Source organism: Podarcis raffonei, chromosome 2, assembly GCF_027172205.1.
Source record: "Podarcis raffonei isolate rPodRaf1 chromosome 2, rPodRaf1.pri, whole genome shotgun sequence".
NCBI classification, from domain to species: domain Eukaryota; kingdom Metazoa; phylum Chordata; class Lepidosauria; order Squamata; family Lacertidae; genus Podarcis; species Podarcis raffonei.
In genome coordinates, this window is record NC_070603.1 from 49,888,499 (window position 1) to 49,902,537 (window position 14,039).

Consider the following 14,039-nt stretch of genomic DNA (forward strand, 5'->3'; position numbering starts at 1 on the left):
CCTTTTCATGAGCTAAATGTTTATTGCTGCCAGTCTGCTCCTGTGTAAGCACCAATAATTGTCAGTTTCTTCCTTCCTTTGTGAATCAACAAGAAAAATGCTGTTTGCTGTGATAGTTACCCAGAGTGTTTATTCTGTGGGTGCTGTAAGTGTATGCAAGAAAATTTTTAATCTCAGGCATAAGGAATGGCGTCTTTCCTTCATTTAGATGTCTAAATATTGTTTGCATAGGGCTGGATTCAACTAACCCAGTACACTAAAAGGCAGCAGCACAGGATAAAGTGAAATGGTGGACTGCTGCAGCGTATTTTTCCAGTTACTAATCTGGACTGATTAAGCGTGCCCTGGCACATTATGTTCAGAGCCTAAACGCTTTTGAGTCCTTGCTCTCATTATGTGTATTAAAACTACATGAAATGTAATAAAGCCTCCCTCTATCTAAACCTCTACTTGTCTGTGATCTTCCTCAGGAAACACACACAATCATAGAACTGCAGAGTTGGAAAGGACCCCAAGGGTCATCTAGTCCAACCTCCTGCAATACAAAAATCTCAACACACGGTCTCCCATCCAATCTGAAACCATACTGGATCCTACTTAGCTTTGTAAATGTGCTCACCGTTGTACTGCTGCACCACCTACCTCTTATTATTTAGAATTGTCTTCAGTTTACAATAAGATGCCAAACTGCTGTTAAATGTTACCATTCTTGGCTATATTGCGGCAGGATTTTTTTTACACATTCTGTAGATCAGGGAGATAACGTGGCTAAACTTCTTCCTGCTGTTCCTTCCCAGATTCCATTTCTTGGAGCTGGAATTAAGATCCATGAGAGGAGGGTTTCAGATAGCCTTCGTCCTTTCCATGAGCGTATGGAGGAGTGTTTCAGGCACTTAAAGGTCAAAGTGGAGAAACAATATGGTGTCAGAGAACTGGTAAGATTCCCTGCTTTTACTTCTCTATTTTTACTTCTATTTTAGCTGCTTGAAGGGGGATGGGGAAGGAATCAATGACCATCGGACTGTAAGGTGCATCCTGTGATCTGAAGGCACTACAGCTTTCATCCAGCAGCCAGATCCACTTCTGGGGCACTAGGCTTCCCCTAGCAGAAAGCCAAGATCCTTCTGTTTATGTAAAAGCTATTCCACGTAGTTAGGGAGCTGAATTAAAAACCTTATGAAAGTTTTCTGGCCAAGACCTAGAGCCCCTGCTTCCTTTCCTCTCCTCTGTCTGTAATTTTTAATAGCTTAGAGCTTTGATCCAGACTGAATATCCAGGGGTCCTGGTTCTTGGAAGATTCCAGCTGTTTGCTGAATTTGCTTCTGAAGCAAGCTCTATAATAAAACATAAATGCATTAGCTGAGGCTAAAATGGTTGTATAAAAAGGCTGTGCAATAGAATTAGCCACTATGTGTTTCTGACAGCTCTTGGAGCACAGCCAACTAAATAGCCGAATAATTAGATGAAATGTTTGATAGCATTAGGAATGAGAGGGTTGTTGTCTATGAAAGAGAATTTCTGCTCTTGCCTGGAACATACTGCCCTTGCAGGTTGTAATGGTCTGATTTGGTTTTACTGAAGAAAGGCTTTCTAGGTGGTGAATTTTTAAGCTTATTCCTTGGGAGAAATTACACGGCCTAAGTCCCAAATAATGCAAATTATGGCTACTTGTCTACTTTGTGTGCATATAGCACAATAGCCATAATTTGTAAACATCCCTTGTATTAACTTAATAAACTAGCTTCAGAATCCATAGTTGCCTTTAAACAAACTTTGGACTCTTGTTTGAAAGCCAGAATAAGATGGGATTCAGTAATAGCAAAATTACAATCTGCTAAAGTCTTCTTCCCAACCATAAATGGGGAGGAGTGGGGGGGGTGCACAAACCTGACACATTGCTCAGGCTTTTTCAGTATTGTCCACATGGCAGCACTGAAGCATATTTTTGCATTATGAATGACTAGAGCCAGTGTCAGCTTGGTTGAACAGTCCTTGTCACTTTCAGGTCAGCTAAAATGCATCCAGGTTCTCCCGGCTACACTTGCACTTCGCCTAAGCTGTTCTCACTGGGAGCTTGATATAAATAGATCCCGATTGCTGATTTGTGTCTCATTGCAAGATGAGTTAATTTAACCTGGGCTTTAGCAAACCATGGGGAAGTTCCCAGAGTCTGACATGCACAACCTGACATAAAGCACATGGATAAGATAGCAGCCTGGCTCTAGTGTTTTAAATGTAAAGCAAACTACTAGTGTGGTTTCTTCACTCCCTTTAGATTTGAACATCTCCCAGCCTATTCTGGGTTCCAACTTGAGCTGAAATTTCGCATGCATATCAATGCAAAAATGAAAAGTAATTTCCTTCAAGTATATGTTGCAAAATGAAGTATTTCATCACTTCTGAATACATTCCACATAAATTAATATGCTTGGGGGATGCCAATATTTAATATATATTCCAATACATATAAAAGCCAATGAATTCAAAGAGCAGACCCCTTCTGGTTTTATCATCTCTTTGGCTGGCTGGTGTGTTCTCTTTACCTGTAAAATGCAGCTGTGTGATTGTGTCTTCTCTCTGAACCTGGGGTTCACCAGATGAGAAGCAATTCCCACTGCATATAAAATGTAAAATGTATTTGAAAATAAACTTGGGAGCTCTAAATGGCTTTCCTGAGTCTCTTGCCGGAGGTGGCTCTCTGAGTGAAATGAGACAGCGTCAGAATGGAGCCTGAAGTATGAGATTACATACCAATTTCCATAGAGGCTTCATAATATCTCTGAAATCTGTTTTTTTTTAAAGGCCCTGACTTTCAAGTATTAAACTCAGGGAGGTGGCAGGTTTTTACACCATATACATATTGAGAATAGCTTCTCTGCCTTAATGCTAGGTAACTGAAGAAATTTCTGCTTCTTCGATAATGTGAGCTGAAAATCAAGGGGGTGATCTAAGTTCAAAATACAGCTCAGTTAGTCATGGATTGCACTAACCCCGGAGACTTGATCTTTCCTGGACATACTGAGCTGCTAGGCAGCCTTTCTCAGGCTGATCTGTGGGTGAATGAAGAGTGTCCTCAGCCAGCAGGAATTATTTTAAGTAAGGCAAAATCATGCAAAGTCAGGAACCCTTGGAACTGCCCCCTCCCTTTAAGGCTGCTTATTGGGGTCTGGGAAGGTCGTGGAAGGGACCCAGCAGCCTCCCAGGCCCCAGTGAGCAAGACTGCATCTTCCTTGCCTGCCTCTGGGATGCTCCCAGAGCCCTTGTACTTCCTTCATGGAGGCCAGTAAGGAAGGCACAGTCATGCTTACTGGGCTTTGGGAAAGTGGAGTGAGGACTCTGGGATGCTGTCAGAGCGCTTGTGCTGCCATCCCAAAGCCACTGGGTGTGCAGGTGGGAGGGAAAATAAATATATGGAGAGCAGGGAATGGTGGGTTTTTTCTGCTCTCCATTTATTAATTTGTTTATCTCCATCACCACCTGTATAAGGTTGTGATTGCTTAAGTGAAACAAGTGCAACTTGCAAGTTTACTGTAGCTGCCTCCTTTACATTTTCAAGGTTGGTTAGAAAGAAAATTAGAGACCTTGCACACTGTCTGGTTCATTTTTCAAAAATAGGGTGTAGTGCCAGTATACAGAGTTTCTCCTTGAACAACTGAAGTCTAAACATTAACTCTCTAAACCAGTTACAGTAGAAACACCAAGGTTAGAAAAAAGAACAAGATGCAGGGAAAGGGTGTGTTAGGTTAGTATGCCATAACTGAACCTTGCTGAGCTCCAAGTTGAGCTACCTTTATGTCTTCAATACATGCTTTCCGCTATTATCTTCCAACAACACACTGTTTATTTTCCACTTAATTTGCAAACTTTACAAATGGGATTAAATCAAAGGAAAACAAAATCAAGGGTTAAATGCCTTGCTGAGGTATTTGAGTTTTATCTGTTCTACCTCATGGTAAATACCGATCTCCCTTTCCACCAGGGAAGATTAACTACCTTATATTTCCTATTCAGCCGGATTTTGATGATAGGCGAGTTGGTCGGCCAACATCTATGCTGCGATCGTATCGTCAGATGTCTATTATTTCCCTGTCCTCTATGAATTCAGACTGTGGTACACCAAGCAAGACTACTGCAGAAAGGTGAGTTTTATACTGACCGCTCCATACAGATATGGCAGGAGTTTTCTCCTTCTCTTCCTTCCTTCCTTCTCCTTCATCTTCCTATTACAATTTCACATTATACAACAAAGTTATCAAAGCAACTTAATAATGCTACAGAGAATTTTTAAAAATTACACTAGAGCATAATAGTAATCGTATACCAGCTCCCAACCATTCCCCAAGTACATCAGCATAATGGTGATGATCTAAAAGCTAGCAAACAACAAAAATCAAGTAACAGGAGACAAAATAAACAAATGCTTAGGAGTAAAGAGAGAATGAAAGCAATTCTCTGAAAGGCACTGCGGTTCCAAATCTGCATATTATGTTTTTGTATTTTATTATGATTTTGCATATGCTGGAAGATGCCCAGAGTGGCTTGGGGAACCCAATCAAATGGGCAGGGTACAAATAACAAAATCATTACAGTGGTACCTCGGGTTAAGTACTTAATTCGTTCTGGAGGTCCGTACTTAACCTGAAACTGTTCTTAACCTGAAGCACCACTTTAGCTAATGGGGCCTCCTGCTGCTGCCGTGCCACCGGAACCCGATTTCTGTTCTTATCCTGAAGCAAAGTTCTTAACCTGAGGCACTATTTCTGGGTTAGTGGAGTCTGTAACCTGAAGCGTATGTAACCCGAAGCGTATGTAACCCAAGGTACCACTGTATTATAGATCAAAACCGGTACTTTGAACTGGGCCCAGAAACACAGTGGAAACCAGTGCAGCCAGACCAGAGTTGCTTTTATATGTTCAGACTGCCTGGTCCCTGTTAATATTCTGTCCACTGAATTCTGAACTAGCATGCAATGGCTTAGCCGAGACAGTAAGAATCCTGAGCATGTGATGACTCAGCTGAGAAAGGTTTTTTAATCTTTTATATTTCTTAGGGAAAGCCATTTCAAAACTAAGAGCTACTTTTGAAATTTGCAATGGCAATTCAACTACATAGATCGCTGGCGAACCTTTGAAAACTTACTAATTCTCATTCCAGCACTACTTGCTACTACAGTGAGTTCAGGAGTCATAGCCACAAAAATATGCATTAGGCAAATGAAAAGATGTGTGCTTTTTTCACAGAGAAAACATGAGATCTTGAAAACACAGTTTTTAAAACATGAGTGTTGCCTTCCTGGATTATCTGTCCATGTATTTTAAGATAATGTGGTAACTTCTAATTGGGCACCATTGTCCTCCAAAGTAACATAGGAAGGTCCCCTAATTATGATGATGCCAAAGATATTCTGTTAATTAATACATTCAGCTAATGAACTATCCTTGCTGAGTTGCTACATCACCAAGAGACAGTGAAGAAATAAAGCCTAGAATTATTAAAAAAACCTAGTGATTTTATTGTTTTAACTGTATTTCAAATATTCTTTTAACTCTTATTCTTATTGTTTCCTTGGATATGTTAACTAAGGATATTTTAATTTTGCATGCATGGATTGGTTTTATAGTTGTAAACTGCTTTTACTGATTTGGGCATACAATCAGTATATAAATAAATTGCAAATCATAACAAAGAATTGCTGTACCATTGTTACCTATTTATATGCAGTTTGTTTTTCTTACCCCCAGAAGTATTTACAGCAGACGTTTCAAGTGTTTTGTTTTGTTTCTGGTCCCAAGCTCCCCTCTCTCACCCTAGCACAGGCACCCCCAGACTCAGCCCTACAGCTGTTTTGGGACTACAATTCCCATCATCCCTGCCCACTGGTCCTGTTAGCTAGGGATGATCGGAGTTGTAGTCCCAAAACAGCTGGAGGGCCGAGTTTGGGGAAGCCTGCCCTAGCAGGCTTATTTTAGCCATGCCCTGAACTCTTTGCCACAACTTCCAGTACCTTACCTCTGCGAGAATCTTCTGAGCTCACCTGCTGTTTATTGCTTTGTTGTCACTTCTTGTTCCATCCATTTCCTTTCAGCTGCATTTGTGCCACTACAAAAAAAGAGACTACATAAAGGTACTTTCCCCAATAAACCTGCTCTGACCCTCATCTTCTATTCTCCTCCATCAGCTTCATGCATATATCCACCTGAGGAAATCCCAAGCTGTCTTGCACAATGGGCCTGCAATGCTGAATAGAATCATCTTTCAATATAGGAGCAGTGCTATGGGCATAATAATTAAAAGTGCTTTGCCTCAATTTCTATCCTCAGCTTTGAACTGGAAGTCCCGTCTCCCAAGGCTACCAAGTCAGTGTCAGATGAGAATGTACGCCTGGCAAGCCCCCTGCCTGAAGTTAAGCTGAGAAAGTGCAGGAAGAGAGCAAAGAGAAGCAGTGTGGTCTTTGCAGATGAAAAAGCATCACCTGAACTTCTTGATATGAAAAGTGTACGTTGTTATAGATGAGTAGTCTCATTAGAATTCTGAAGTACAAACTGTCAATTTCATAGTAGACGTATGTTTTCTGGACAGTATGTGTCCCTTAAAGTATCAATGTCCATGAAAGAAAAAGATGTGGTTTTCTTGCAAGATGTGACACTCATCTTGGTAAGTGGTGGAAGATACATTTGCTTAATGGAACATGTCAGGTGTTGCTGAACGCTAACTCCTAGCATCAGCCCTAGCAGGCAAGGCCAAGGATGTTGGGAGTTGTAGTTCAGCAACATCTGGAGGGCCAAAGGTTCCCCACATCTGGTATAAGTGAACCGGTATAGTTACAGTACGCTTAACAATCAAGGAGGCTGGGAATATATCCTGACCTAAACCAGATTATTATTTTATTTACTGTTGGTGACAGTCAGATGGCTTGTTTGGTGGGAGGTTATAGCAGTGATCCAGAAGAAAGAAGTTGGCTGCACTTTTGTGGATACTTTCAAGTGGGATAGGTGGTCATTATGAGTCTTCTAAAGGAAATTAAATATTGTTAGGGCATTGCAAGTTTGCAAACTGTGCTCTATAAACAGTGCCAAGCTGCAGACTACACCATTGGCACCTTTTTGTGCGATCTATCATTTGAGCACTTTGAGCACATTAATATATCATCAGCCTGACTTGCATTGCACAATTTTATAACATCACCCCTAAGAACCAAATGTTTTTGAGTATTAAAAAAGCAACGTCATTAAAGCAAAAATCAAAAACAGTTCAGTAAAGAAGCCTCATCTAATTTAGTTTACTATCCAGAAGCAAAGCTAACTAAAAATCATTTTGAATCATAAATCCTTTGGAAGAATTGTTACAAAGGACATAAAGTTCTATCCCAATATAATCTGTTTAAGACCCTATTAAATGGTCATCAGCTTCATTTACTGTTCACCCCAGAAGTAAATTTACTCCCTTTTGTGATCACATAAAATGTAAACATACATAACTTTTAAAATTCAATAATTCTAAATATGTTTCATGTGCTTGCTGAGATCAGTATAAAATTCAGTTTTTAAAGACTGTCATGGCATAAATGACTAAAACTCAATTTGTGCCTGCCAAGCAGATGTTGAACAGATTTAGAGTGTTGGCCACACCTTTGCCAAATAAAGAAAGATGTGGTAGAGAAGTGAATATGACGCCAGTTATTTAACCTTCAGAAATTTAGCAAGTGTCCTTGAGCATGTATGTCTAATTACTATGACTCTGTGGGATTTTTCTAGCTTTCTGTTGGTGATATCCTATAGAACAAAGCTTCTGCCTCATTTCAGTTTTGTGACAGGGTAAAAACCATTAGGCAGAGTTTGGCAGAAGCTCAGGGACAGCCAAAACAGCTGCTGGCTGTTCCCCCTGAGCCCCCAACCAATCTCCTCTGTTGCCAAATGACCTTTTCCTCCCACCATCTGCCCCAAACTGGCCTACTGTTCCAGGTATGGTGGTCAATACTTCACCAGTGTTGTAGAAAGATCCAGTCTATTTGGCTTCTGTGCACGGAACTGTGTGTTGGGAGTGAAACAAACTACAGTCCAGGGTTAAGACCTAATGCTATATTAAGAGTTGTGGATTCCCTCCCCACTCCTTGCAACAGTGGAAAAGAGTGAAGGGGTATGTTTTGCTCATACAGAGAAAGTATGTTTACTGTGACATGCAAATGAGGCCATTGTAAGAAAATAGAAGTGTGTTTGGGTGATCTTTCCTCTGCATTCAGTATCTATAAGAAATGGAAGTGGCTCCCCTTGCTTGACTAAGTAAGATTTCAAGGATGCTATAACCTCCTTTGTGCCCTTGGGCAAGTCTCATTAGCTTCAAGATAACTTGTACAAAACCTCCCAGTGGACTGTATTTTTAGAGCACAGTTCATATTCTACTGAATTACAGAGGAAAAAACTCCCATTGATTTTAATGGTCTTAGGCATCATACCTGAGTCAATAAAATGACTGCTTGGCTTTACTGATCTTAGTTATTAAATGAAGCATTTTGCATTCTTCTGGCTTCGCCAGGGGCAGCTTCACTTGTGAGGAAGCAGTAGTCTCTTCAAATAATTGAAAAAAAATTATGTTTGCCAACACAAGTAAAACTCGCACGAATAATTTTACCTTATATGCAACTGTTAAAATTGGTTAATTCCCCCTCCTGAGTACTGAATGATTTGTGTGTTACTGTACAGCTGTCAAGAAAACATGCATTTATGAGTGACACGAATCTTTCTGAACATCTGGGTATACCTCACAAAACATCTGTTCTCAAGCAAATGAGCTTCGCCAGCCGTTCTATGCCAACCATTCCAGGTAAGGCAATTAGGATAAGAGAATGAGAACTCGGTACTTTGGGGCTGCTAGTAATTAAAATAAAATAAAATAAAATAGGGTACTTCAGTTCATTGTTGTTTTAAAAAAGAACTTCAATCTTTTCAAATTCAAAATGTGTTGAATATTAAGTATTATATTAATGTTTTAGTGCCTAAAGCAGACATTTTGATACAGGCCAAGCATCAACTAATATTTTATTCAATGTTGTCTAATCATTATTACAGTTACAATCAGTTAAGATTGCTATCACTCGAGACCTTTAACTATCACTGTGTGTATAGAGTGCGCAGACGCAAACACAAGCAATGTGCTCAGATAGTCCTCACAGGCATCAGAGCCATTTAGAAACTCAAAAGTATAGACACTTTTGTGTCAGCATCAGAGTAATAAAGAGTAATAGCAAAATCAAAGGAACATAAATATTTTATTGCTGTTGCAGTTAAGAACTTGTGAAGTGGTGGGACAGGTATTTTGTGCAGCACAGAAAAAAAGGAAGAGTGTTTGGACATATATTTAGCAAGACAAAAACCCACCCCTGATAAATGCAATAATGGAGGCGGGTATCCCACTCCTCTACCTTGCTCTTTTCTCGATTAGCAGTTCTTACTCTTCACTTGATTAACTAAAGCTCTTGTGGACAATTCCCAGCAAACTCCCAGATGCACAGCATCCAAACAAGCGTATTAGAGGAGGAGTGAAATATTAATCTTGCTGGAATCTTGGGAGCTACCTGACAGATGGGGAGAAGGCCAAACCCTTCCATTGCACTAGATCTGGAGTAGGGCGAATCCTACAAGAGTAGTCATTTATTCTGGAACTGGTGCTTCTGCAGAGATCCTTGGGTGGCAACATTTATCAGTCATCTTGATCCTTGTACATGCACTTGGAATGGAAGCCCTAAGAGGCATAAAGTCTTTTTGCTTTCACAGTTTGAGTCAAGCTGTTTAATTATTGCCATTGTCCAACCATGGGAAGTCATGGAGTTACATTTTCTGCATGCCAATTTTTTTTCCATTTTTTTTTAGAATTAATTAATTTGGGCTCTCTCTTGTTACTTCATTAAGTACCAGTGTTTGCTTGTTTTTAAGGGGTAACTATGTCCGTGTGCTGCCCACCACCTGAGGAACCAAATGCACCACAGAGGATGAGCCAGGCAAGCATCCCTCCTCCCATCTTGGAGGTAGACAGGAAAACTCTAAAAAAGAAGAAAGTGAACCAGCTCTTCAAAACAATAGTAAGTGAAAATTTTCAAGTTGGGGCTCAACTGAATAGTGGTGTCTGATCAGCTTCTAGCTGCTGAGGTGTTCCACCTTTTCCCTGAGTTTTCATATCAGAGCTTGTAACTTGCATTGAAAATGTGAGGGACTGAAGACGCACAACCCAAAATGACCTACTGAGGAAATCTATCTGCTCATTGCATTATTTTTAATATTTACCTATTCTGTATGCACAGCATGCTCCAGAACAGCAATTTTAATATTAGGTTAACACAAGAAGTCTCATTTGACCTTCGCTTGTACTCCTGGCCTGATTTATTTGCCAACCCAGCAAAAATTTAATGCTTCGTTAAGATTTCAAAAAACAAAAACGAAAGCCATGTCAGGTGGACAACTCAACCACACAGTAGCAGCACTACAGAGCACATGACTGATGGTGAGGAATGAAGGGAGTTGTAGTCCAACAGCACCTGGAGAGCTATAGGTTCCCCAATACAGCAGCAGCAGCTGCCACTGGTTTTATTATCTTGTTTGTGGTGCCAGCATCAGCTCACACCTAGTATCTGCCACTAAGATTTTCTTTAACTCCTGTTTTTAAAAAATACTTTACAAAAAAAGCTCTTACAGGGAATCTAGCTTTCATGTTGACCTCACAAGTGTAGAGTTCAAGAGTATCTTACTTGCATTTTGATCATGTACATGTTTAAAACTCAGTGTGATTTGCTTTGGAGCAAATAGGAATAGTTCCAACTAAGTGTGCACAGTATTGCAGCCTTGAAGTAGTAAATCAAATCACATCAAAAGTGAACAGCTTGCGGGACAAGAGGGAACATATTTTTGAAAGCCACTTCTTTCACTAATAAGAGCCAAACAAAAGCTAGGCTTTAATTCATCAGTCAGCCAAACTATATTTTGACTTCATTAGAGTTCCTTAGAACAAGGAAGTTTTCCCCTTCAAAGGGACAGCAACCTTAGTAACAACCTTCAGATTTGATTCACTGTTTGTTTTCTGAAATCTCCCTGCACTTTAAAGTCTGGTTTTAAGTATCAGGTTTGCACTTGCAGTAATACAGGATAGAGAATATAGAAAGGATACTCCTAAGAGCTTAGATGCGAGTGTGGAATCTTGCGGGTTTAAACTCCTTTGAGACAAGCCTGAAAGGGAATCTCTCAATGAAAAGCAAAAAACCAAAGACCTGCCTTGCAGCTGTCATATGGAATATATACATCTGCTGCCTACGTCCAAGGATACAGCCATCATCTTGGCTGTGACCACACATCCTGCTCTAGTGTTGTAGCAGAGAAGAGGGTGTTGCAGTGGGACCCAGCAAGCCTTAGTAGCTAGGTCTTTAAGGAATCCCATGCCACCTAAGCCACTTTGGGGTTTTATACAGAAAGGCAAATATTTAACATAAAAATAAACATCACTGCTTGGAGTTGGAGTACAGGCTGATTTAAGTGGGAGGAAAGCACTGGACCATTCTGACAAAGAGCCCAGGTGATAAGAGAGACTGCTGGGTTAGCTGTTGGACAGTGCCTTATTTGGTGTGCTTACAGCCAATGTGGTGCCATCCAGAAGCTGCTCAGTTATGACTCACCATTCCTGACCACTGGTCGTGCTAGCTGGGCCTGATGGGAGTTGGAACCCATCTGGAGAGTGCCACGTTGGCCACCCCTGGCTTACAGCAAGGTCACTAGAGGAAGAAAAACGTTGACAGGCAACCTTCTTTTTTATGTATCCAGTACAGGACCAAACAACTTGAAGATGGGAGGCATACCAGTGAGCGACAATCTGATTTCTTCCCAGACCAGTGAATAAATTACCTTGTTTGAAAGAGAAGAGATTTCCCAGCAAGTGGGGAAAACAAGATTCCAAACCAGACAGGAAGGCTGGCATAAAAGAATGTTACTAACTCGTATAACTCACTTGCACGATCTATACATCTGCTGTTTTAATCAATGCACAATAGTAATTAAAATATTTGCTTTTCCATTTCTAACAAGATTATAAAGTCAAGGCAATTTTAGTAATCTTTAGGCCAGTTCCCAGACTCAGCATTCTAGGAACATGGTGGCTCACTAGAACAAGCATCCACCTGCCACTGTGCACAGGGCATAATGTGACAGATAATATGCACTTAACCTGATTTATGCAGTCCGTTTGCATTTTATTTGCACTTTTTATTAAGTGTATGTGCTGGCTTCTGTATTCCACTGCACTTATAGGATACCTAAAAGACTGATCTTGTAAATCGGGTGTTAGTTAGCTCATTGAACTGGTAATTCCTATTTTAAATTCCCAATGAAGTTTAAAGGTTGACTGAAATTCTGTTTTTATTAAAGTACAGGCCCCACTTAACTTACAACTTTGGACTGTTGTCATGGAATTGTCTTGCCATTATATTACCACCGCACCCCCAAGAATGATAGCTCTTTTGTGTTTTAATTTCACACATACTCCGCAAACATGCAAGAAAAAGTTTCTGTATGAAAGAACCTCTTACATCCTTTCTATAGACTATATACTTCCTGCAATTTAGTAATCAAATGTTATATGTGTTCTCTAATTTGCTCTGAATCATCCTTCATGGAATTTCTCCAAATTCCTCAGTATATTGCATAATTCATCTCGTCTTACTGACAAGAGAACTCTACAATTCCTGTATTGCTACTGTGCCAATATAATTGATTTTCTCACCTTTCCGACATGCTTATGCTATACCTTTTTGCTTGTTTCATTGCTCCGAGACAAAAGTACAGCTACATGGTTTTAGTACTATTATTGCATAACATACCCATTTATTTTAAAGAAGTTAATAAATGTATCATCTTGATTTGGGATTACTCAGAAATTTCGACATATTCATTTGCCTATGTATCTCCTGGCTACTGTGTAAAAACTGCACTGATTTAATAAACTGTGCCCAGTTTTGGGGCTTCAAGGTAAAGTTTTAAATTGCTTGTTATAACAGGAAAATGTAAACTTTGATTTGTGTGTTCTGGAAAATATGAATGTCTAAAAGCCCACTTCCTCCTGGTAATTTATATTCTGCTGCAATTGGAACTGAGATGGGGTAGAGTTCAGGATTGATCACTGTTCCCTGGAGCATTTGACCAGCACCAGAAGCAGCAGCAGCCAGTGATAAAGGTCTCCTGCTTAGAGCCTACAGCAACTATAATAATGCCATGATTATATAATGGGAAGGAAATTTGGAAGAAACTACACAGCTTTCTAAAACAACTGAGCCATATGCCTCTGGCAGAATGCTATCAGCTAATTAGGTCATTTCTAGGAAAGTCAGATTTGTTCCCAAGTTTCTGAAATCTTATCAAAAAGATTGATTTCACAAAAGATATTATGGGACATATCCCAAACAGCTGGTACAGTCTACTCATCCCAAGTGGCACTGTTGATGAGCATTTCCCCCCAGAAAAGTTAACTGAGAAAGTTTGTATTTTATTGATGAAATACTAATTCTGTGCATTGATCTTCATATTGTTTTGACTGGCATTGCAAGTAACAAGCAAACCACCAGAAAAGGCAAACCAGTGTGCTGCCCATGGATTAATTTTAAGTAGATGGTTGGTGGCCTTGCTTTGAGCAAAGGAACTCCAACTTGCCATTTGGACTACAGTGGTACCTCGGGTTAAGAACTTAATTCGTTCCAGAGGTCCGTTCTTAACCTGAAACTGTTCTTAACCTGAAGCACCACTTTAGCTAATGGGGCCTCCCACTGCTACTGCGCCGCCACCACGCAATTTCTCTTCTCACCCTGAAGCAAAGTTCTTAACCCGAGGTACTATTTCTGGGTTAGCAGAGTCTGTAACCTGAAGTGTATGTAACCCGAGGTACCACTGTACACATTGTCACTCATAATTCCTTGGCTGATCACAGATGACCTGATGATCACAACACCAGGCCCCAGAAGCACAGCAATCACCCTACCAAAGAATTCAACACATTTGCAATGCTGTCAGGC

General features: G+C 40.2%; 1 protein-coding gene and 1 long non-coding RNA gene across 10 annotated transcripts in view; one reads left to right on the plus strand and one right to left on the minus strand.

The window, feature by feature from the left end:
* The window catches only part of DOCK2 (dedicator of cytokinesis 2), a 263,188-nt gene extending 250,181 nt beyond the window's left edge, over positions 1 to 13,007 (plus strand). Inside the window, exons 47-52 of the mRNA XM_053376513.1 lie at positions 798 to 935; positions 4,012 to 4,139; positions 6,322 to 6,496; positions 8,701 to 8,821; positions 9,931 to 10,076; positions 11,803 to 13,007. Coding sequence (XP_053232488.1) covers positions 798 to 935; positions 4,012 to 4,139; positions 6,322 to 6,496; positions 8,701 to 8,821; positions 9,931 to 10,076; positions 11,803 to 11,874 — 780 coding nt within the window. The 3' untranslated portion in view covers positions 11,875 to 13,007. The remainder of the gene's footprint in view (positions 1 to 797; positions 936 to 4,011; positions 4,140 to 6,321; positions 6,497 to 8,700; positions 8,822 to 9,930; positions 10,077 to 11,802) is intronic.
* Positions 698 to 14,039, minus strand: part of LOC128407755 (uncharacterized) — a 40,813-nt gene continuing 27,471 nt past the window's right edge. For 3 of the 9 annotated variants that reach the window (XR_008328885.1, XR_008328883.1, XR_008328878.1), the window contains 4 exons: positions 6,011 to 6,100; positions 4,157 to 4,220; positions 2,544 to 2,614; positions 801 to 892 (listed from right to left, as the gene is read on the minus strand). This is a non-coding gene — a long non-coding RNA (uncharacterized LOC128407755). Of the gene's footprint in view, positions 1,335 to 2,543; positions 2,615 to 3,993; positions 4,221 to 6,010; positions 6,101 to 14,039 lie in introns of all 9 variants that reach the window. The other 6 variants (XR_008328886.1, XR_008328884.1, XR_008328879.1 and 3 more) reach the window with 6 other exon arrangements.